The sequence below is a fragment of the Rhineura floridana genome, chromosome 4, assembly GCF_030035675.1.
Source record: "Rhineura floridana isolate rRhiFlo1 chromosome 4, rRhiFlo1.hap2, whole genome shotgun sequence".
NCBI classification, from domain to species: domain Eukaryota; kingdom Metazoa; phylum Chordata; class Lepidosauria; order Squamata; family Rhineuridae; genus Rhineura; species Rhineura floridana.
In genome coordinates, this window is record NC_084483.1 from 126,419 (window position 1) to 150,917 (window position 24,499).

General features: G+C 42.1%; 1 protein-coding gene across 2 annotated transcripts in view; it reads left to right on the top strand.

The window, feature by feature from the left end:
* The window catches only part of PPP3R1 (protein phosphatase 3 regulatory subunit B, alpha), a 68,469-nt gene that overhangs the window by 13,256 nt on the left and 30,714 nt on the right, over positions 1 to 24,499 (top strand). Inside the window, exon 2 of one of the 2 annotated variants that reach the window (XM_061622221.1) lies at positions 9,805 to 9,876. The exons of the other annotated variant lie outside the window; for it this stretch is intronic. Coding sequence (XP_061478205.1) covers positions 9,805 to 9,876 — 72 coding nt within the window. The remainder of the gene's footprint in view (positions 1 to 9,804; positions 9,877 to 24,499) is intronic. 2 annotated transcript variants of the gene reach the window in all.

Below are 24,499 nucleotides of genomic sequence, written 5' to 3' on the forward strand. Positions count from 1 at the left end.
AGGATGAAGAATAGGCCCAGGTAAAGTGATGACAGCAGCAGAGGCATGAGGAGGAAAGTGGAAGGTCTCAGCCTGAAACTCAGGAGCAAGGCATGCTCTCAATTGCCTATCAGCTGATGGGTGGTAGGAATGTACCTTGTTCAAGGAATGGAAAGTGATTTTCATTCAGTTGAAACCACTTCTGCCTCCCAGCATTTTTCTTGAAGCCACTCCACATGGCTTCTTGTGGGGAGACTTTCAAACCATAGGGATAGCAGAGCCTTTGCACTGTGGCTCCCAAGCTTGGGAACCCTGATTAAGGGATTTTGACAGGTGGCTGGAACAACCCACCTGTCCATCATGTGATGCCATAATGACATCATGTGACTGACAGGTGAGTTGCTCCACCCATGTGTCAAACATGGCCCACAGGGTGGGGGGTGGGGCCCTCCCCGCTCTCCCCTGGTCTAAGAAGTTAGCATGGTGGGAGTGGGAGAGAGCGAAGGTGAGTTGGCAAGTGGAGTGAGCTGGGGTGTAGCGTCCCCTGTTCATAATATACTGAGACTTTGTAATAGACCTTCTGAAGTAGATGGATCTCTTAAACCACTTTTAAGTTTTAAAATTGTTGGTATTGATTCTCTCCATAGTTGTCAATATCACAGATTAATATTTAAGAAATTGCTCCAGAGGAAATACTTGCAGGTGGGGTGAGTGGACAAAGACCAGAAATGTTCCTTTACTCTGAATTTAAAAACCTACAGAGAGGTAAGTGCATAGCTCTTGAATTAGTGTTTTTTTTAAAAAAAAAATTGCAACAATTCTGAAGGAGGCTAAGATAGGACAGAAAATTTGGATCAATTACCTTACATAGGTGTAAGCCAGGGATGAGGAACCTTTTTTCAACCCAAGTGCCACATTCCCTTCTGGACAATCTTCTGGGGGCCACATGTCATTGAGGGGCAGGGGCAAAAGTGGGCAGAGCAATGAGGATAAATGTCACTTGTGTATGGTAGGCTAACTACACACACTCGCACATCCCTTTCTCCTTCATCCAGGCAAACGAGTTCACAGACACATTCTGGCCAGGCAAGAACACTCAAGGAGAATATGAAGTAAGGCTGGTGGCCTGAGGAGAGTCCAAAGGGCCAGAATAATAATAACTATTAGTGGGGAAACATTGGGCTGTATGCAGTGAAATTGCCCCGTTTGCCAAAGGAGTTCCACCTGCGCAATGAAACTTCCCCTCCCCCTTTCCATGCCCCCTGATCTATTCTGGAGTTCCCTCAACACTCCAGGGCAGATTGGGGGACATGGGAAGAAGGAGGGGAAGTTCATTGCTCAGGCGGTGGTCCTTGTGCGAACAGGACAACTTCATTGGTTACAATCCTGTAGGATCAGGCTATTGGAAACTGCATATTTTATGAAGGAAAACAAAGTGCCTGGAAATTTATTTTTTAAATATCCAAACAAATGGAAGTTTATGCTTTCAGATTTCATTATCAGATATTTATTAACCAAGCCTAGTTTCCCAAATAATTGGATTATTCAGTGCTTAATATTTTGTACCATATTGAGTGAATTGTAAACAGAAACTCAGGGACTTAAAACTATTAGAATGTAATTACTGTTTGGATTTTTATACCAGCAGTCCAATGTCTTGTGGTGATGTGCAGAACACATTCCAGTACATCAGCATTGTAAAACAAATCATACAATATCATAATCAAACTGGTATGCCACTAAATTAGAAGCAAGAAAAAACTTCCCCATTAAAAGCAAGTCTAATTTTTTTAAAATATGTCTAGCTGACTTAAGTTGACTTACTGGGGGGAAAGTTCCATGACATGGGAACTACAACTGGGAAAGCCTCCTTGTGTGCCGTGGATGTTCTAATTTGGTGCACAAATGGTGCCTATAGAAAAACCTTCCCAGCTCATTTCAAAGCTATGGCAGGACGTTCAGAACTGAAGCCTGTAATTTGGATCAGATGTACATGCATAAATAGCTCCAGTAGGGGTCCATGTTCATTTTTTTGTTATGTCCACTGTTGGCAGTTCTGCAGATAAGTAATCAGTTACTGATTAGCTTTTGAAATTCCTCCTTTTCATGTTAGCCTGGAGGGTGGATTGAATTAAATCAAGGCAGCTGAAATCATAATTTAAATCAGCAAGAAAAAAGGCCAATTGAAATCATTGATTTTAATCAAGTTGCCTGCTGATTACTACTTCATATATTTTCTGAACAATGCTGCAAATTGAATACTAAGTCATGGTAATTTACAGCTAACTAGAGTATTATTTATATTGTTTCTTCCAACCCAGGCTTGTATGTCACATTTGCCACATTGTATGTTTTGTAGGCTTTCCTTTTAAAAAAATATATATATAGGGAATAGATAGAAAATAGTGTTGCATGAGTGAACTTCTGCTTGCACAACAGGATTTCACTTCTCCTGCGCACCTCAAAAATCTTCTGCAAAGGATTGGGGTCCCCCCCAGTCCTCCAGAGTAGATTTTGAATGCACGCATGGGGTTGCAGAAGGAGGAGAAGGCGAAATCCTGTTGTGCACGTAGAAATCTGTTAAGCTCGCTTGTGAATAGTGTTAGGTGCAACCCAGTGTCTTTAAAATATTCATTTTATAGGACGCTGTTTTGATTAGTAGCCTTGACAGTTTGAGAGATGGAAAGCATGGAAATAATAGGAACCTGAACCCTGGATGATTCTGTTTTCCAATATTTTTCCTTTCTACTTCACTCTGCCTTGACCTAGCCTCCAGAAACAACATAGCAAACAAGAAATAAAATGCCCATGACTGATGATTACTGGTCAGGCAGGTTATTTTCATCAGGTGAAAATGAAATCCTTATGTTCAGTAAGTTATAAATATTCATATCTGAAAAATAGTCTAATTGTTTCTGTTTTACATAGAAAAAATCCTTTACTTCAGTGTATCTGGTAGAGGCAGAGATTCAGTTTAAAGATGAACTGAAGGGCTAACATGCGTTTAGATGGATAGTGCAATGAGTTGAGTAGCCTGGGTGGTACTGAGAGGACGTTAGGGTGAAGCCAGAGCGAGAGAGAGAGAGAGCGAGCGAGAGAGCGAGCGAGCGAGCGAGAGCGCGAGAGAGAGAGAGAGAGAGAGAGAGCGAGCGCATATAAGCATTTCTTTTTGTAATTACCCATTTTCCCTGAAGCATTTATTTGTGTAAGTACCCATTTTCCCTGACATATATAATATGTAGTAGTTGATTCCGACGTATGGTGACCCTATGAATCAGCGACCACCAGTAACATTTGTTATAAACCACCCTGTTCAGATCTTGTAAGTTCAGGTCTGTGGCTTCCTTCATGGAATCAATCCATCTCTTGTTTGGTCTTCCTCTTTTTCTACTCCCTTCTGTTTTTCCCAGCATTATTGTCTTTTCTAGTGAATCATGACTTCTCATTATGTGTCCAAAGTATGATAACCTCAGTTTCATCGTTTTAGCTTCTAGTGATAGTTCTGGTTTAGTTTGTTCTAACACCCAATTATTTGTCTTTTTTGCAGTCCATGGTATCTCCAAAGCTCTTCTCTAACACCACATTTCAATTCAGTTTCATAGCTACCGTTCCGAGTCCTAGCCTCCTTCTGATTTCTTGACTATTGTCTCTATTTTGGTTAATGACTGCAAGGTATTGATAATCCTTGACAAGTTCAATGTCCTCATTGTTGACTTTAAAGTTAAATTGTTTAAATTTTAAATTATTGGTATTTCTCTGTCCAATTTTCACACCTCCTTCATCTTGGTCCAGCTTTCCGCGCAATATGTTCTACATATGAATTAAACAAATAGGGTGATAAAATACACCTCTGTCTCACCCCCTTTCCAATTGGGAACCAGTCGGATTCTCCATATTCTGTCCTTACAGTAGCCTCTTGTCCAGAGTATAAGTTGATATACTCAGAACAATCAGATGCTGTGGCACCCCCATTTCTTTTAAAGCATTCCATAGTTTTTTGTGATCTACACAATCAAAGACTTTCTTGTAATGTGATTTTCTTCTGAAATTCCTTGGTCCGTTCCATTATTGTATTTTGCTGCTATTTTGATTATTTTTGTTTGATTCCATTGTATTATTGTATTTATATATTCTCTGATTGTTTTATTATGTACACCGCCCAGAGAGCCCTTGGGCTTAGGGTGGTATATAAATAAAATAAAATAAATAAATAAATAAAATTATCCAACGTATGTTTGCGATACGATCTCTGTTGCCTCTCCCCTTTCTAAGTCCAGCTTGGACATCTGGCATTTCTCGCTCCATATATGGTAAGAGCCTTTGCTGTAGAATCTTGAGCATTACTTGTATAGGATATTATGGCAATAGTTTAGAGTTCTTCAGTGTATTGCTTCCATCTTCCTTTTATTTTATTTCAGCCAGTCAGTATGCTCCTCTGTTGAATATTCAACATCCCTCCTCCTGGTTTAAATTTCCCTTTAATTTCTCCAATCTTTTGGAATAGAGCCCTTGTTCTACCCTTGTTGTTGTCCTCTTCTATTTCTATACAATAACTGTTGTAGTACTCTTTGCCTCTACCTACTAGTCGCTGTATTATAGTATTTAGGGTTCTAACCATGTTTCTATCTCCATTTGCTTTTGCTTTCCTTCTCTTTAACCAGTTTAAGAGTTTTGTTAGTCATCCATTGAGGTCTTTCTCTCTTTTTAACTAGAGGTATTGTCTTTTTGCATTCTTTCCTGATAATGTCTCTGAGTTCAGTCCATAGTTCTTCTGGTTCTCTGTCAACTAAGTTTAAAGCCTAAAATCTGTTCCTTATTTGATCTTTTTATTCTTCTGGGATATTATTTAAATTGTATTTTGGCATTATGATTGCTTTGTTTTTCTTTAGCTTTCCTCGGGTTTTCGATATTACCAGGTCATGATCTGTCCCAGTCTATTCCTAGTCTTGTTTTTACAGTTAGTGTGGAACTTCTCCATCTTCTGCTACCAATTATATAACGAATTCGATTCCTATATTGACCGTTTGGTGATGTCCACATGTTCAGTCGTCTTTTTGGTTGCTCAAAAAATATATTTGTAAGAAACAAATTATTGGCTTCACAGAATTCAATAAGCCTTTCTCCCTTAATGTGATGAGGGGGTTTGAGAGTGTCGAAGAAGCTGAGAGCAATGCTGTCAGGAGTCTAGACCAAGAGGCTAGACTCCTAGCAGGGCCACCCAAGCCGGAATCGTCAAAGCTTGAGACAGCAGACTAAAATGTGTCCAGACTCAGAGGAAGGCAATGGTAAACCACCTCTGAATACCTCTTACCATGAAAACCCTATGAATAGACTACTTGGGAGACCAGGGTTCAAATTCCCACTTGGCCATGAAGCTCATTGGGTAACCTTGGGCCAGTCACTGCCTCTCAGCCCAACCTATCTCACAGGGTTCTTGTGAGGATAAAATGGGGGAGGGGAGAAACATGTACCCCTTCTTGAGCTCCTTGGAGGAAAGCCAAGATTTAAATTGAACAATAAAAATATTGCCCAGCCTATGCCCTGGAGATTGTTGTGTGTCTAGCCTAATTCTGGTTAAAGTAAGACAACTTGGCCTGGAATTTTGGTATTTTCTATGTTACCACCTTCAAAATCTTCCATGTTACCATTTTCAAAACTGTGTGCTTTGTGATATCCTAATGTGCTGCGTGCTGTATCTAATCATCATGAAAACCTGAGAAGTAGGATAGGCCAGAAGCGTTGAAGGAGCTAGATGTCTCTGGATCTAAATATCTACTTAAAAATAATGGGTGGGCTCGGTGATGGCAATGATACCTTCTTCTGAGCTCTAAGCTATGAATATTCAGAGATTTGTGATATTGTTTTGGAAAGATGTGGAGAGATCTCAGACTAGAAGTCTATTTTTTAATTAGACCACTGAGGTCCGCTAATTGGAGCCAGAAGCAAATCATGCCTTAGTAAAAGGCAAAAGATTTATACTATTGGAAGAGAAACCAGAGTATATTGGCTTAGGAGGAGGAGCCAGTTACCTATTGCACTCCATTAACATTACTGGGATGACCTGCGTGCACAAGAACACATCAGGAGTACTAATAGCCTAAATTTGGGGGGACCACTTTTTGTTGTTTGACAAGAGAGGCAAATGCTGATCTATAGCAAATAATCTGGTGACCTTCAAATAGATCCCAGTTCCCCTTCTACCCATCCCTAGTTTAGAAGATGAATTGAACAATGGCAGTATAACAACCTAAGCTGGCTTTTTATTAGTGTGATTGATTAAACGTTTGTGGGAAACGTTAAAGTATAAATGCCTTATTTGTTCTTAACCACTAAGCAAATGAAATCTTCAGGTATTTCTGCTCTACGAAAGTGGAATGAATCAACATGTATTCTTTTTAGATATCACTTATGCTTATGAAGTTAAGGATATTTTTGTTTTAGTTTAATGGCTTGATTTTGAGCATACTATTTAGAGAAGGGCCATAGCTCAGAGTATCTGCTTTGCATGCAGAGAGTCTCAGGTTCAGTCCCCAGTATCTCCAGTAGGACTGGGAATATCTCCTGCCTTAAACCCTTCAAAGCTGCTTACCAGTCAGTGTAGACAATATTGAGCTAGATCATCTTATTCAGTGTAAGGCAACTTTCTATGTTCCTATGAGGTTAGAGACTAGCATGCACATGCTTCTCCACCTGCTTTTTGTACCTTTTCATGTAATACCTGAAAAGAGAAGATACACTTCTCACTGCTATAATGTGCATGGACCTGTTGTGTTGAGGATCTAATCCTTCCTTGAGGGCACTTTTTAACAGCAAGTCTCATCATAAGCAAGGGACATTATAGTGAATAAATCTCACTTCAAGTATCTGGAGTTGCTCCTCTTTTTTGTTCCTTTTAAAAGTCAGCCGAAATTGGTATCTTTAATATAAATTAGCATATGCATATTTTATGCAGACTTGGGCCATGGGCTAGTTCCCAGACTACTTTGAAATTCTTAGCAATGCCCTTGTGTCAACTGATTTCAAACTATCTTCAATTTTCTATCTCTACCCTCTTGGAGGGAAACCTGTGGCTCTCTAGATGTTGTTGGACTACATCTCCCATGATTCCTGACCATCAGCCATTCTGGCTGGGGCTGAAGAGTGGGCAGCAATGTGTTTCCACCCCACATTCTCATACAGAAAGTAGCAGCAAAAACGAAAGTTCCTTTCTCTGGCATTGTGTGAACCAGGAAATTCCTTCTGAAGACAATTGGAGAAGTTACTCTAATATCTTCTTAACTCTTTGTCCTTGGTCTTGGAAGCTCACAGGTGACTGGGCCATTTTGGAGAAGCTTAACACTTTTCTGTTTTTATTTTGCATACTGATAGAGACTAAATCACCCACATTTGCTATTAGACTGCTAGTGGGGAATCTCTGGCCTGCAGGCTAAATTAGCATATCCCAAAACACACCCATTTACCCCATACCTGCTACTGTATGTGATGTCAGGTGTGGGACAGATACAGATGCAACTTCAAAGAAACTATTGGGATCCTTAAAGTCCATTTCCAGTTGTTCTGTGGCAGGCAAGGCTTCTGATTGGCGCTTAAAAGAAGCTTCACTTGTCAAGCAACAATTGGTAATGGGTCAACACCTGTTCTTTCTCACTGATGATCCCACCAAATGTAAACATTGGAGACCTGAGTTTATTAACGAATGTTACCTTGCATATTGTCTTTTGTAACTCTAAAATAAATAAAATATATTTATATAAGGGTGGGTGGGTGGGTGCCCACCTACCTGTCAAAATGGCTCACTTGGGGTTTTGTATAATCCCCTTTCTGACCTGTGAGGCACTTAGAGAAACTTCGTAACCCTGAGGTATAGGACAAGTTAAGCATTTTAAAGCATGAATAAGTAAACTACAATGTCTTCATGGTTCTACTCATTTTTTCCAAGGTTATAAAAGGAGGCAGCAGTAGTGAACTCTGATTTGACTCTATTAAGCCTAGGTTGAAAGAATTAGAAATTTGCTCCTAGTAAGCTGTAGTAGACCAGTGAAAGTATAACAATGGCTTTTAAGAACTTCCTAAATTTGACTTGTTAACTCAAATGATATGCTTCAAGTTTTTAATGTTTGTTTTCTGGAAATTCTTGCGGCGAAGTATGTTGTAAACTCTCTTAAATACCTGCTGCCCAATTAATCAAAGTCCCCTATATCAGAGCTTTAAATCTATTCAACTAATCAATCAACTAAATATTACAGCCTCACAAATAGGATTCTAAGATGTGTTTGCAGTACACAGATGCTACAGGTGTGTTTGGCATTTTGCACTGAAATACTTTGGGTGGTATCCAACATTCTCTGTTTGCTAGTGCAGAGGCTCTTGCTCTAGCAGACTGGTAAATGTTAATGTTGTACAACAGAGAAATTCAGTTTAACAGTTGCACTAGCAGAAACTCATTGTGCGACAGATTATAGAATCTGTTGTGCAACAAAGTTACCAGCAACCTATTTATGCATTCTATTGCACAACAGCATTCTGCTGGTGCAGAATATTTCACCAGTGGAACAGGTATCCCATTAACTGATCTTAACGCTGCTTTGGATACAACCCAGTCTGTTCCTTCTGGTCGGTTTGTTTTTTATTTTTATTAACTTTTTCTGTGGATTTCCAAACTATTGATTCTCCAGTTGAAAAATGATTGAAGGTAAAAATGTGAGGCTGCTATACAGCTACAGTTACTTAATATAAAGAGAGCACCATATGTCCTTGAAACTGTATTCACTGCAGAAGGGAAAACATGCAGTCTTAAGACTTCCAGTAAGAGTCGAATACAATAAAAATTTGTCTGTGTAAGGGTCATCTCCTCCGGGAAATGAGAATTCTAATTTTTTAAGTCTCAAACATGCTTTGTGCAGTGGACATGTGTGTAATTACTACTTAGGATACTGGAAAAGGCAGAGTGAATATGATATGTATATGGAGTGACCCTGCTCTGTAGTGCTTCCAGGCAAGCATGTCGCTGCTTGCAGCATGCTTAGAAACAGGTATGTATCTTCAAAAGTGCCAGATACTCCTGCTAAGAAGAGTGAGCTACATACTTGCCAGCAATTGTAACAGCCAGCTAAATCTGCGAATGGGATCAGATCAAGGTAGGCACAATTTGTAAAAGCGGATCTCTCTGTATTAATGTTGATAATCATTGTTTCAGTACAAGGATGAATTTTAAGTCGAGGCATATTTAGAAAACAATTTTATTATGCCTTTGTTTTATTGTGCATAACCTTACCCATAATAATGCTAAATGTGTACAGGGTGGTTATTGGTGAAGGAAAACTACTCTGTCCTTGTTTAGGGACACATACCTTTTATGGCTGAAGTTTTATTCTGAATGCAGGATTTGGAACTGAGCTCCCAAGCCTTCCAGTTCTTACAGGAATGACTAAGACTAATTATTTTAGAATAATCACATGAACTAGCCAAGGGCAGGTAATATAAATGTGTTTAACTAATGAAGAAATATTTTTGAAGGGCTAGTAAATTGTGAAATATTTACTAGCTTATGTGGACAGGTAGTTGGTTGTATATTCATTTTTAATTCTAAATGCCATTGAAAGATCTGATGAAGGATTCTTTAAGAAAGCTCATGCCACAGTAAATTATTAGCTAGACAACCTGATGGAAGGTTGGGCTTGTTAAACCACAGTAGTGAAGGAATGGAGAAGGAAGAACAGAGCTGTGTAAAAGGTTGGGGGGAAAGACACTTTCTGTATGAACACATGGCTCATATTTTATATAGAGGAAAAGAACTGTAACATCTCTATTATGTTACATCTGCAGCAGCAACGCCAGGCAGGTCCAACACCAGTACCAGGCAGGTCCAGCACCAGCAAGCAGCCGCACCATTCTTCTGTGAGTTTAATGAAATCAGAAGTAGTGTATTCCTTTTACCTTACTACATAGTATATCGTATCATGTTTGTCCTCTAAACAGTCCTGTGAAGTGGTAGATACCCTTATTCCCATTTTTCAAAAGTGTAACTAAGGCTAAAGGTTACATTTGTAGTCAGCCTGTGGCTGAGGTGGGACTTAATCTCCCAGATTAAAGTCCAGGTCTCTGTTCACTGGCTCTCAAACGGAAAATTAATACACAATCACAATGAAGTATAATTGGTGATTAAAATTGATGTTGAATATGGATTAAGAGTGACCATTTTTCATATGGAGCCAAATTTTGAAGTGAAGCACATGCCTTTGGTCACGTTTCTGCATTATCCTGAGGTAACCTCAGATATGACATAATTTCATTACCTTTTCATATTTTTGAATTATGAGATCTATTTTAGTCTTTTATTTATGTCTAATTATTTTAAACTGATCATTATGAATGATATAAAATTAGGAACTTTTAGCTCCTGGGAGTAGAAAGTAAAGTTTAGATGGGAGCAAAGTTCAGAAGTTTAGAAAACACCACTCTGGAAATGTAGTTAACTTTATTTTTGATGCATGAACATTGATCCAGGAGTTCTTAACTTCAATCACACTATTAATTCACCACTGAAGATCCTAACTAGGCATTAAACTTATCAGTGCTTCCAATATGAATTCAAAATATCACATTATCCTTTTACATTAAGACAAATGTATTTTGCACCTTATATCTGTATTCCTTTTGTAGAGCAATATTATACCAAATTTTATTTAAACATTTGGGGTTTACCCAATGCTAGCCCTATTCAGAGTAGACCCTTTAAAGGTCTGGTAATTTCAGTGGATCTACCCTGAGTAGAACTTAGTTGGATAAAGTCCTTAGAATTTAAACTTTTTTTCCTTGTCCTTAGGTATTTGATGTTATGGAGATCATTTGTTACTATCCTTTATCAAATTTATTTATTTATTACATTTCTGCCCTGCCCTTCCTTCTAAAGGAACCCAGGGCAGCAATTTTAGCTGTTTTTTCCCCAGTGTTTGGATTTGGTTAGCTTTGTATATATGATTATTCAAAGGGTCTATAAATGGCATGAAGCTAACTAAATATATATCGTATAGTAACAAGTTAGTAGCCTTCTGGGGACTGGCAGAAGAGGGATGCTTCATCTTGGAGCAGCCCACTACATTTTCTGTGCTAGGCACAGAGAAGGAATGGAGCGCTTCATGTCTCCTCCACTAATCTGCGCACTTGCTATGCATTTGCCTACAGTTACAGGCTAGTGTTTAAATATAAAGCTGTTCCAAATGCTTTTTAGCTACTTAGGTAAATTAACATCATTTATCAATCTTTTTTTTAAAATCGAGGAGTGTGGACCTCCAATTTGAGATAATTTATCTTTAGTCCTTTGTAACTTGCTCATTTTATTTACTTACCCTGCTCTTCCTGTAGAAAGTTCAGAGCAACTTTCATCCAGCATCCTAAAGGGTTAGTACTTTCAGATGAATCGATGTGTGCCTGTTTATAGAAAACAGAAGTGAAGATGAAGAGCAGAATGGTAGGTGTGTCCTGTTTACAGAGGTTGCTGAGTGGGCTTCAGGAATGTTTCTGGGCTTTGTTGGAACCACCAAATCCCATAGCTCAGCCAGGCATTTATTTCATCACATTTGCACCTTACCATTCCTCCAAGGAAACATGATAGCAAACGTGGTTACCCCATGTTATCCTCCAAGCTTACATAAGGTAAATTATCTGAAAAAGAAGAATGACTTGGTTCACATGTAACACCAAGTCATGGTTTGTTAAACAGTGTTTGATCATTTGAATCCTGTCAAGTAGCTTAACTAGGTTTGTTTACGGCCAGTAAACAATGATCTGAGCATGGTGTGTTGGCTTACAAACCTTGGTTTATTTTAACTATGGCTTGGCATTACCTGCAGCCCCTCCTCCCTTCCTTAACTATGGTTTGCTTGGCCACTCCGCCCCCCACTTATTAAGCTACAAAAGTGCAAGGCAAGAGGCAAAACAAAAAGAGGCTTTCACAAAACAAATTGTGGTTTGTTTGGCTGTCTGTGGGAAAACTTGTGGTCAACTTATGGTTTGTTAAACTGTGGCTTGGTGTATGTGAACTAGGCCAAGTCCACCTATAGTTTTCTGAGTGCGAACCATGAGGTCATCTTAATGCAAGTACAACATTCTATTCTTTATACCATCATTTGCTAATCAGGGCACTCTTCAAAATTGAAAAAGCTTGGGTAGGTTGAAGAACAGAGAGGAGAGAAGGCTTTTTCTTCCTTTTCATTGTTTTGTTGTATAGGGTGAAAAATGTTTCTCAGCACAGGGCTTATGATTTTATTTATTTATTTTGTTTGAAATATTTCTATCCCACCCTTCTACCCTATAATAGGGCACTCAGGGCAGCTTACAAAAATAAAATCAAACATGTACATAATAAAATTGTAAACAGTAAAATCACAAAAACAAAAAGTATGGATTAGCTTTTGCTCCCCGATCCAGAAACAGAAACCATCCTTTGAAACAAGTTTCCATTCTGGTTGAAAGGCAAATGCTGCTCATAATTTGATGTTTAGCTGTCGTGAAAAACTATGGTTAGCATTAAATAGGAAGCCATGGGGAAGGAGAAAGTATGTGAGCCCATGGATTGTTTTCCATTCCTTAAAACCATTGTACTGTGGTTCTGAGTGTTTATAAATTGGGATTTGAAAGGGAATGCCTCACTTCCGAAGCAGAGAAGAAGAATTTGCTAGATAGGGCTGGAGGAAATTCCTGATCAGGGATGATGACTCCTACCGGTCATGACAGGCAGGGTCTTCAACTCCTTTTGTCTCCTCTCCAACGGGAGGAGTCATCCTGCCCTCCAGACTAGCCCTGCCTGTGGTCTGTGAAGGTTGGGTCTTTTCACTCCAGTTCAAATCATTTTTATTTTCAATTATTTCTCCTCTCCTTGTCTGGTTTTCACTTACTTTTGACTTTCTATCTTTAGACTTTAGTTCCCTGCTTGATTGATTGTCCAGTTTCTTTTTTGTTCTGTCCCTCATGGATAGCCCAGACCTTTTTTCTGCTGTTGGTGTTTTTTCCTGCCTGCCTTTGCAACCACAGTTTTGGGTATGCTATGTGAGGGATCTCCTGCCCGGCTGGGCATTTGGCAGCACTTAGGTGCTCCTTAACTTCAGGTCTGGCAAGCTGCAACACTTCCCGGCTAGTGCGGCCACCACTTTTATTCGGCTAAGCCTGACAAGCTTCGTGGAACCGTGTTTTCCCAACACTCGTACCAAGCAGGATTGCAGTTTCTGGCTCCCCCCACCTGAAAGCCAGGGCTGCCTCATGGTGTCTAGCCCCTAATCTGGGCCATTTGCAGCAGTGAGGGGTTTGATCAGTGCTCACACAGAAGGCAACATGCCATTTCTGCAGCTTCTGCATTTTTCTCCATAGTGCAGGCCAGCCGCTACCGCCATTTCATGGCCTCTCCTGCTCTTCCGTGATTTCCTACCATGGCTCCTGTCATGTGGGAGACATGTCTGACATTGATGAGCTGCTAGCACAAGGCTCAGGGAGATTTGAGAAGTGCCTTCACCGGCCCCAAGCAGAGGCAGTGTGTGTGTGTGAGAGTACTCAGTTGTCTGGTGATGGTTTGGATGTTTTTCCCTCTCACTCCCAGTATCCCAAGTTTATGTCCTGGGGGGTGGGCTTATCTCTTTGGAGATCAATGATCCTGTGCACCATGCCCTCAAGTGCAAATGAAACAGGCACTCTAGCAGACATTCGCATAAGGGAAAATGGAGGTGGGGATCTCACTCATGCAACCGCAGAGAGGGGAGATCTGGCAGTTTGCGGTCCCGCCATAGCTCTGCCACATCCCCTCCCGCTTCTCCTTTTACCTCTAGGAGTGTTTCCCCTCCATCACACCCTTGCACATTGCATGGTGGTGGGGGTGATGCAGTGACCACAAGGGGAGAACAGGGTTCACAGCCCGCTCGCTGCAGTGCTCAGACACAGCACTTTTCTTCTCAGCAGGATGACACTTCATCTGCCCAGGCAGATGTCCATCCTACTCAGGAACAGACACTGCTCGAACAAGGACAATCTCTCCCAACTCAGATGCCTGTGCCTCAGGGGTTTTCTTCTGCCTTGGGTTCTATGCTCCCCGGTGTAGCGTCCACCTAAGCAGACCACTGTGGGACAGGGGACATTACCTGATTCTGAACTGGAAGCGAATCAGGCTCAACCCAGGGTTTTCTCTCCAGAGGTTTTTCAGCCATTTCTCATCAAGGCACATAGGGTGTTACTGTTGGCTGAGGCTGAGGGAGGGTGCGGTGCTCCCGCTCCCTCCAGATCAGTGGCGGCTAAAAAGGCACTTCTCTCCACTAATACTAAACTTGTTATAGTCCCTTTCCTTCAAGGTTTTGATGAAGCATAGGCTGCAGAATGGGCATCTCCTAGCAAATCGAAGCTGCCTACTAAATGGGCTAAGAAGCACTATGTTTTTGCTGAACAAATCATGGCATGTTGTCTTGCTGTAGACCTGCCCTTTTCGGCCCTTGCTAATTCTGCAGTAATTCCCACAGAAGGGGAGGGGGGCAAAAGACCTGTGCAATAAGAGGGTTGAGGGGGCCCTCCACAGGAGTTTTGAGGTGGATGCTTTGGCACTCAGTACTTCTGCTACCTCATTGCTTTCAAGGGAGGTTTTCATGTGGGCAGAAGACATGGGGGGCAAGGGAGGATGTGCCTAAGTTTGTAAAAGATGGATGAAAAAATGGTGTATGCCTCAGTTTTGTCAGTGGATGCCTCATTGGTTGTATTACAATTTGTGCCGCTTTCTGTGGCGGTTTCAACCGTGGCATGTCATAACATTTGGCTCAGGTAGTGGGCTGTGGATGCTGGGTCTCAGACTGTCTCGCAGCTCTCCCCTTTTCTGGCTCAAAGCTGTTCAGTGAACCTCTGGAAGCCCACCTCATGGAGATAAGAAGAAAGCCCTTCCTATGGCTAAGAAAGATGAATGGAAGGCTAGGCAGAACCAGCTTTTTCATTCAACTAGGCAGTTCCCCAGGTCCAGGGGTTTTTTGTCCTACAGGTCATGTTGGGACAGACTGGACCCAGGGGTGGCGGATGTGCTTCTTCAGATTGGGAGGCGCATCATTCACCTCAGGGAAGTTTCAGAAGGGTGCTCAGAAGGCTCCCACAGCCTGACTTGCATCCCCAGGTTCCTCACCCATGGTGGGAGCCAGGCTGCTAGCATTTGCCCACCGGTGGAAAGACATCACCTCGGACAAATGGGTGTTAGAGACAGTATCCAGGGGATACGCTTTGGAGTTTGCCCAAGTTCCGCCCAACTTCTTCCCATGCCCTGGTCCCAGAATCTGGAGAACCAACAAAGTTTTTTAGCTGCCATTCACCACATGCTGAGCATTCAGACGATCAAGCCAGTTGTTTCCTCAGAGAGGAAATCGGGGTCTACTAAATTTTTTTCATCGTGCTCAAAAAGAATGGCAATACCAGGGCCATTCTAGACCTACAATGGCTCAACAAGTGGATCTCCAAGAAACACTTCAAAATAGAGACCCTCAGGTCCATAATCATGGCACTAAAGAAGGGAGACTGTTGATCTCCATGGACCTCTCTGAGGCCTATCTGCATATTCCAATTCGACAGCACCATTGGCGGTTTCTCTGGTTGTCCTACGACAACTTGCACTACCAGTACTAGGTGTTGCCGTTTGGCCTCTCTTTGGTGCCAAGAGTCTTGGTGGTGGCCCTTGTTGCTTACCTATGGACAATGTAGATCTGTGCACATTTCTGCTTGGATGACACCCTGGTGAGGGCTCCATCAGAGGGACAGTCCCGGTTAGACATCAATCACACAGTGGTTTGTCTACAGTGGTTCGGCTTCGTGGTGAACCCAGAGAAGAGCGTTCTGTTTCCCTCTGTCGATTGTATGCCTCGGGGGTCCAGATGGATATGTGACTTTTTCGAATGAGTCTAATGGCGGAAAGAGTCTCAAAGGTCTCCCAACTGCTGCTTGAAGTTGCCTCAGCTTACCTGATGGATCTGATGGATCTGGTCTGCCTCCAAGGTCTCATGGTGTCAGCGTGCAATGTGGTTCTTTGGGCTCAATTTCACTCAAGGTCACTCCAACAACTTCTCCTGCCCTTCCAAGATGAAATCCTGCTTTGTCACAGGTGATTGTTGCCAGTTCCTCTACTATTAGAGCTCGTCTGGTGGCTGAACCCCCATTGGTTAACTGGGGGGGGTCAGTTTGGAGGATCCACCGCAGACTGTCATGATGTCGGATGCAAGTCTCTTCAGATGGGGGTCTCACCAGGGTCAGCACGTGGCACAGGGTGTTTGGTCAAAATGGGAATCGGAGCTCAGCCTAAATGTTATGGAGCTATGGGCCATCAGGCTTGGCATGAGGGCTTTTGCGTTGGAGATCAGAGGAGTGCATGTTCTAGTACGTACCGACAATACATCTGCAAAGGCGTATGTGAACAAACAAGGGGGCACATACTCAAGGGCTTTGATATCCAAAGCGGATCACCTGTTCAAGTGGGCAGAATAACACCTGAGCTCCTTGAAGGCCGAGCACCTGGTGGGCACAAACAATTTTGTGGCAGACTGGCTCAGTCAGATGGCAGTCAAGAAGGTGGAGTGGCAGTTGAACCCAGCAGCTTTTCATCAGTTGTCACAACTGAGGGGCAAACCAGCTGTGGACCTCTTCGCAACACAGGACAATGCAAAAGTGGGCGTATTCATCACCTGAGCCCCATATCCTCAGGCTCTGGGCACAAACGCTCTCGGGATGGATTGGCCACAAGGCTTCCTGTATGCTTTCCTCCTGCTTGGGCTGATACAGCACACACTTTGGCAAGTTCATGTTTTGAGAGCAGAACTTATTCTCGTGGCTACATATTGGCTGAGACAGCTTTGGTTCCTGGATCTGCTGAATCTGTCAGTCGGGGAACTGTGGCAGTTGCCAATTGAATTGGATCTTCTGATCCAGAGCCCAGTTTGCCACCCTCGACTGAAGCTCTTCCACTTAACAGCCTGGAGGCTGAGCAGCTGTAGTTAGTTGAGAGACATGGGTTTTGCAGGGAAGGTGCTAGAGACCTTGTTGGCATCCTGCAAGCAGTCCACAAATAAGGTCTACTCATCCACCTGGAGAGGGTTATTTTTGTCATGGTGCTCCTAAAATTCCATTGACCTATTTACCCAGGAGTGTTCAGGTTCTCCTGATGTTCCTTCAATCAGGCCTGGACAAGGGTTTAAGTGCAGCTACTCTCAGGCATCAAGCTGCTGTGCTCAGTAGCATATTTTCCAGTCTGGGGGGCGGTCCTTCACTGTCTTTCAATTCTTTGTTCAAGTGGTTTCTCAAGGGGGTTGCCCTTGTATCTCCATAGACAATTCACAGGTTCCCAACCTGGAATGTGAGCTGGGTTTTCTCAGCGTTGATAGGTCCACCCTTTGAACCTATGGCCACCTGTCCTCTGAACATTCTGACCTTTAAGACAGTGTTTTTGGTGTCCATTACATCAGCACACAGTTTCTGAGTTGGGGGCGCTTTCTTCTGATCCTCAACTCTGTGTGTTCCATCAGGACAAGGTGGTCCTGCAACCGGATCTGGTGTTTCTGCCTAAGGTTAATTTGGTTTTCCATAGGTCCCAGGAAGAGGTTCTTGGCGTCTTGTGCCCCGCACCCTCCTGTGCTCAAGAGCATAGGTGGGTACTGTTTAGACATTAGAAGAATACTTTGTTTTTATTTGGACCGTACATTAGGCGGTCTGAAGCCTTGTTTGTGTCCTTTTCTGGTATCTCGAAGAGGAAGAAGGTTTCCACTTTGTCTATTTTTCATTGATTAAGGGGTACTATAGCTCAAGTTCATGAAGCCTTGGGTAAGAATCCTCCACTGGGTATAGTGAATTCGATTAGAGGGGCAGCTGCTTCGGAAGCATGTAAGGGGGGGGTCCCGATCATGGACATTTGTAAGGTGGCCACTTCGGCCTCCCTGCATACCTTTTTGTTAGACAATATAAGATAGATTCATTTTCCTCAGCAGATGTGGCATTAGGTAGGAATGTGCTCCAGAAGGTGTTGTGTCATTAGATCAGGGCAAAGGAAGCCCACCCTGAGGATGTGTATACTGCTATGTTATATCCCTAATCAGGACTGTCCTCCAGCCCTATCTAGCAAAAATGGAAATTTTCCCTACCATCAATTTCTATTTGTAGATAAGGCTGGAGGACATTCCACCCACCTCTCCTTCCTCTGCTATGACCTTCTGGAGTGAGGGTTTGGGGGTTAGGGCTTCTGCTGGCGTCTTACGTCTTCACACAATGTTTAGATTTGTGTGTGTTCTGTAATGTTTGGTGTCTTTTCGCCTAGTGTGTCCTGTTTCTGTTTTCTTTCCCAGTTGTTTCCTTATACAGGGTTCCTGTTAATGGACATCTGGAGGGCATGTGTTGTCTTTGCTGTGTCAACTCGATCTGGAGGGCAGGATGACTCCTCCCCCTGGAGAGAAGACAAAATGAGTTGAAGACCCTGCCTGCCATGACCAGTAGGAGGAGTGATCCCTAATAAGGAATGTTCTCCAGACCTATCTATAAATAGAAATTCACTGTAAGGAAAATTTCCATTTTTCAGATGAGCTTCTTACAGTAAGAAGCTCTTGTAAGCAGTGAGAGCAGAGATTGAAAGGAATTTGAGTTGATCGTTAACTATCTGACCAAAACATGCATCTTAAGAATTGTAGCAAGTTCAGGAAATGGGCATTATTCATTTCTCTCTCTCCTCTTGGAGAAGCATGATTGCAGGATATCCTCCTGGCCAGTTCAGCACCATACCCAACTGGCCAGGCAGAGTTCCTCCAAAATATGTAGAAATTGAACAGTACAGTAAGGCCCCACTCATACAGCGGGCTACGTTCCGGACCCCCGCTGAAAAGTGAAAACCGGAACATTGAATAGAATGGTGCGCAATGCCCTAAAACCACTGTAAAAGCAGAACAAGCGGCGTATGAGTGGGGCTTTAGTCTAATTGCGTCTAATTGAGACCGCCGCATTAGCAAAGCGCCGTAAAGTGGAGCCCTACTGTGGAACCCTTTCCTGATGTGGATATGCAGTGATAGAAAAAGCAGTGCCTGCTGAAAACCTGCCTGTTATGTTGGCATAGCAGCTGTGCTTAGGAAAAAGAAAATTGGTAGCCTAAAATGTAGTCCCTAAAGCACTCCCAAGAAACACAGAAGATAAAAAAATCTGAAAGTAGTAGACAAAATCAGTCTTTTGTTCTAGTTATTTCATCACTGTTTTTAAAAGTATGATAATAAAGGTCTAAAATCAGGCCAGTGCATACAGCTTAACATATGAAACACATTGAAAAGGTTTTAAAGTACTGAGTTTGGTCTGTTATACTCTAAATAGAATTGGCTTGGTTTTGTGTTTCTGTGTTGCATTGTTATAGGTGCTGATAACTTTGTTATTTCCTTTTGGCATGTGAATAGAAATTTCAGTTGTATAGTCAATTGCCAAGTGTAAATCAAAGCAAATTATAGAAATAGTTCTAAGAATCTTGTGTGAATTAAAGCTACTAAAATGATCTTTTATTGATTGGAGACATCATCGTCATAATGCTTAAAATACATAAAACAAGAATAGAATTATTTTTTAAAAAAACTTCCATAGATTGAGCAAATCCACACAGGTAATAGCGTTCATGGATACAAATAACTTGCAGCATGGTTTTAGTGCACCTGCCTTTACTGTAGTAAAGCCCTGGGTCTGAACAGAAGCACTTGTTGCAGTGTGGGGAACCTTTGCCTTCTAGATGTTGCTGCACTACAACTCCCATCATCCCTGGCCATTGCCCATGCTAGCTGGGGCTGATGGAGTTGTAGTCCAACAACATCTGGAGGACCAAAGGTTCCCCACACCTGACTTTTAATAAAGAGATAATGGATTCTCTCCCTTTCTCTGTATTTGCCACAGACTTGCCCAGAGGATATGAGAAATAAATCCCCTCTTAATTATCATAAATGGCATTACAGGGGTGCTTGTAATGAAATCTGGATACAACTTCTGTCTTGCATCCTTCCTGTCTTCAGTGTTTTGGTCATAGTAGCCCTTCCTTCTCTCTGCCACATGATGGTTCTAGGTTTCTGTGTGGCAACAGTTGCAAGGAAAATAATGAGTTGCGTGCTGCATAGTCATCTGTCTAACGTTTAGAAGACACTGGGTTGGATTCAGACTTTTCTCCTGTTGGTAGGAAACATTCTGTGAGCAGAATTATGCTCATGAGACAGTCCAGCTGGTGGAGGGGTCACCCCCTGCAGTCCCCAGTTCCACTTCCCAAACTGTTTTAGAGAGTTAAAGGATCCTTTGGGACAATGTGGGAGGGATCCCTGGGAGTGGCAGGAGAAGGAAGAAATCAGTAAAAGTTGCTTCACCCCCTCCCCCAGCGGGATTCCTCCATTAGATCAAAAGCTTTCTGTGAATGGAAGGAGCCTTTTCATCTATGGAAGGCAAAGTCTGGATCAGTGTATTGTCTTTTCCATGAGGTCTTTAACTGAATTCTTTGGAGTGTCTAAAAGCAGCAAAGCCTGCTTCTTTCCATTTTAAGAAGCTGGAATTGCTAGATTGTATGTCTAGACTGAGGGTGGTGATTGTTTTTTCCTTATTAACCCATCAATCAATCTATTTGCAACTTTAGTTTGATGTTTACAGGATGTACAAACTAAAGTTAAAATTATTTTGAAGGTGAAATGAATGTAAACACAAAGTTTTCAAGTTCTCCGTTGCTGCAAAGATACTTGTTGAGCAAAACTTTCAAACTGTATCCTTCCTGTGTTTTGTTTTTGGCACTAGCATACCTTCCTTTCTCTTTGCCAAGTTTCTAGTCCAAGAAGAGATAAAGTGTAATTTTATTATAGCACTTCTTGAGGGTAGGGTGATGGTGGAAGGGAGAATGCTTCATCTTCGCTGAGAACATGTATATCAATACCGTACCCTACATGATATATCATTTTACTGTAATTTGTCCAGCAGTACTAGGAAACCAGGAGTCCAGTCCAGTACCTGATCAATTGCTTTTGCTTCCTTGGCTGTAATTTGAGTAGTTGGACCATGTCTTCCTAATTTCATTGAAACAGTGAAATAGTAAATAGCTGCTGTATCCATGTGTCATGTTTTCCACATATTTAACATTCCTCTCTGTTGGTTCATATACAGGGCTGGCTCCAAAGGGCAGCCAGGTGGGGCACTGACCAAGGGCCCCTGGGGCTACAGGGGCCTCTGAGGGGCCCCTCCGCTCCCCTTCCTATGCACGCTCCCCTTCCTATGCATCCCTGCCATGAGCAAAGATGATAGCAGAGGCTTCAGCCCCTTAGGGAAACCTTGGCTGCCATCTTGGTTAAGGGCTGAGCGTGCAACCGTACAACAGCTGAGAAAGGTAGGTTAAGTAAGGGAATGGTGGGGGCTCCAAAGCTCTCACTATGCGATCCGTGGCAGCAATCCTGTTGCGAATCGCAGAAAGGGAGCACTGGGGCTTGGGGCAGGCTTGTGCCCAAGGACCCCCTGGCATGTCTGGGGCCGGCCCTGTTCATATAGCTCCTTCATACCTAATAAAATGCTGAAGAGCACTGGGCCCAGGACCGAGCTCTGCTGTACCCTGCTGATTATCTTCCCCCATTTTGAAAAGAAACCACTGATGAGCACTCTTTGAGTATGATTCTGTATCCAACTGTGGATCCGCTTAATAGTTGTTCCATTTAGTCCACGTTAAGCTAGCTTGCCAATTAGAATATCATGAGGCACTTTGTCAAAAGCTTTGCTGAAGTCGAGATATATTATGCCCACAGCATTTCCACAATCTACCAAAGAGGTTATCCGATCAAAAAATGAAATAAGATTAGTCTGGCAGAATTTGTTCTTGATAAATCCATGTTAACTTCTAGTAATCGCTGCATAGTTTTCAAGGTGCTTACAGATTGACTGCTTTGTAATCTGCTCCAGAATTTTCCCTGGGTTGATGTCAGGCTGACTAGTCTGCAGTGCCCAGGTTCCTCCTTTTTGAAGATAGGGACAACATTAGTCCCCCTCCAGTCATTTGGCACTTCACCCATCCTCCACATTTTTGCAAATATAATAGATAGTGGTTTGAGAGTTCTTCAGCCAGTTTCTTCAATACTCTAGGATGCAGTTCATCAGGCCCTGAAGCTTTGAACTAATTCAAAGTGATTAGGTATTCTTTGTCCATTTGTCTATTAACCTCAAGCTGCAATCCTGCCCCTTCAACATTTGCCTGGAGGGTCATAGACCCTCTTTTGGGAGAAGACTAAGCCAAAGTAGGAATTGAACACTTCTGCCTTTTCTTTGTCATCTGTTATGATTTTGCCATCCTCATTGAGCAGCTGTACCACCATTTCTTTTCTCTGTTTTTTACTATGGATGCACCTGAAGAAAGCTTTCTTGTTGCTTTTAGCATCCCTCACCAACCTCGGCTCATTCTCAGTTTTAGCCTTCCTGACACCATCCCTGCAATTCCGTGCTACTTGTCTGTACTCTTTGAACCCAATGGAGCTGAGTGGACGTGTATTGGATTGCAGCCTTAGTCATCTCTTGGTTAGAATCAAGGCAAGAATAGCTGATCCTCTAGTTCCTTCTTCTACTTTCGGTACGACAAAGTTCTCTCCAACACAAGTCAGGAATTTCTTGGAGGAGCTGTGCTTGGTAGAGTTTGTCTTTCAACAGATATAGGGGTAATTGAAGTCCCCTATTATTACTACATCATGCCTCCTCGAAACACTGGCAGTTTGCTTTCCAAAAGTTTCATCCTCGTCTGCTACTCGATGGGGTGTTCAGTAGTAGACTCCAGCCACCATGTTCATTTTATTACTCTTCAATAAAATAAGAGTTCCTGCTGGGAGGAAGGGCGGGATATAAATCAAATAATAAATAAATAATGGGAACAGTATAATTGTGCCTTTCACTTTTAAGTAATCCTAATAAAATGGTGACCTAGGTTTTGAGTTTCACTTAACACTTCCTCAGAGCCAGTCTTTTAAAAAAGAGAGGGAAAGGGGGGGGAGATTGCTATTAAAGATGGTGGTGGAAGTTCTATAATATTAAGGTGGTGATTCACTTTGCAGACTAGTTAGGTTTGTGGGCTTCCCACACGCATATTGTTGGCCACTGTAAGAGCAGAATACTGGACTAGATGGGCCATAGGCCTGATCCAGCAGGCTCTTATGTTCAAGGCAATCACGTATCTCTTGGACTGCATTGGCCTAGTAATGTGTAGGCCTCAGCATGCATTGTTTTTGATAGTGGAGCAAAGTGGCTCAGAGGAATGTTAAGTTTTTGTGTTGAAAGTAAATATATTTTGATGCTTGAACATATTGTGTATATTTTAAAGACCTAAATGATTTAAACTTTGATGTCTCCATTCCTGAGATCTATTGCTATGTTAGATCTGTGCATTACAGCCAAGTCTTAAGTTGATTCCTCTCCGTGTCTATAAATAGTTAGTGAGTCATAGACAACTGCTCCCCAGGTTAAGTGTCTGTGTCAGCTGTAGACCTCTCTTTCTGTCCTGTGGTTTTCAGTGATCTTCATACCAACCTTTCAATATCAGGTTAGAAGAACTTCACTGCTTTGAAGTTGCCCTTTCCTTATTTATCTTGCATCAGAAGACGGACCAGAATCTCTATCGTTAAGGGGGGAAAACACCAACCACCTGATATTAGCTGTGCATTTTTCTGGGTTTGTAACCCAGACTGGTATTATATCAACTCTTTTGTTTTTCTGGGTTATAAAGACCTGGTTTCTACAAAATGACAGTTTATAAATAATGATGAAAAAAATTACTCAGCTAGAAAGCCAACAAGCAGTACTTCTAAAGTAATTGGCTCTGAAGAGGCTTGATAGTTCTGAAAGGCAAGAAACAAAAATTAAAAACTTTTGATGCATTATCAATTATTTTGAATTTAGGTACTGAAAGGCAAATCTGATTAAGCTGACGCTTGTAGGAATGTATTGCAAATATTCTAAAACTTCCACTGTCAGTCATGGTTGAAGAATTTTAAGAACCTTCATTGTATCTCAGTAGTAAAAGTGTGTGCAATCTGAAGAGAGATGGATTTGAATCCTGTCACAAGTAATTAAGTGGAGGACTGGGGGAGAGAGGAATAAAGAAAGAGGGGTTGAAGGATGTAAGCAAACCTTTTGAAGACTGATTAGTAATGGAAAGTTGTGTTCCTTCATGACTGCATAGGGGAACATAATGAATTGAACAAAAATGGTTGATTTCTAGACTTGTATGTACCTCACTTATAGTATGGGTTTCTCACATAACATGTAGTGTAATTCACTAATAGGCAAAAAAAACCCTTGCAGTTTAAGAATGTACCTACAGCCAACAGATATTTCTATCAAAAGCAGGGAAATTGAGCAGCTATAGTGAATGCACCAGGGGAGCAGGAGACCTGACCTCCTCTCTGAGATATTGGACTGCCCTACAAATTGGTCAAAATGCAAACACAATTTGGGTTGGTCTTTCACAGTCCAATCCACTTCCTGTGTAGCTTGGAAGAATTTGGTAACATGT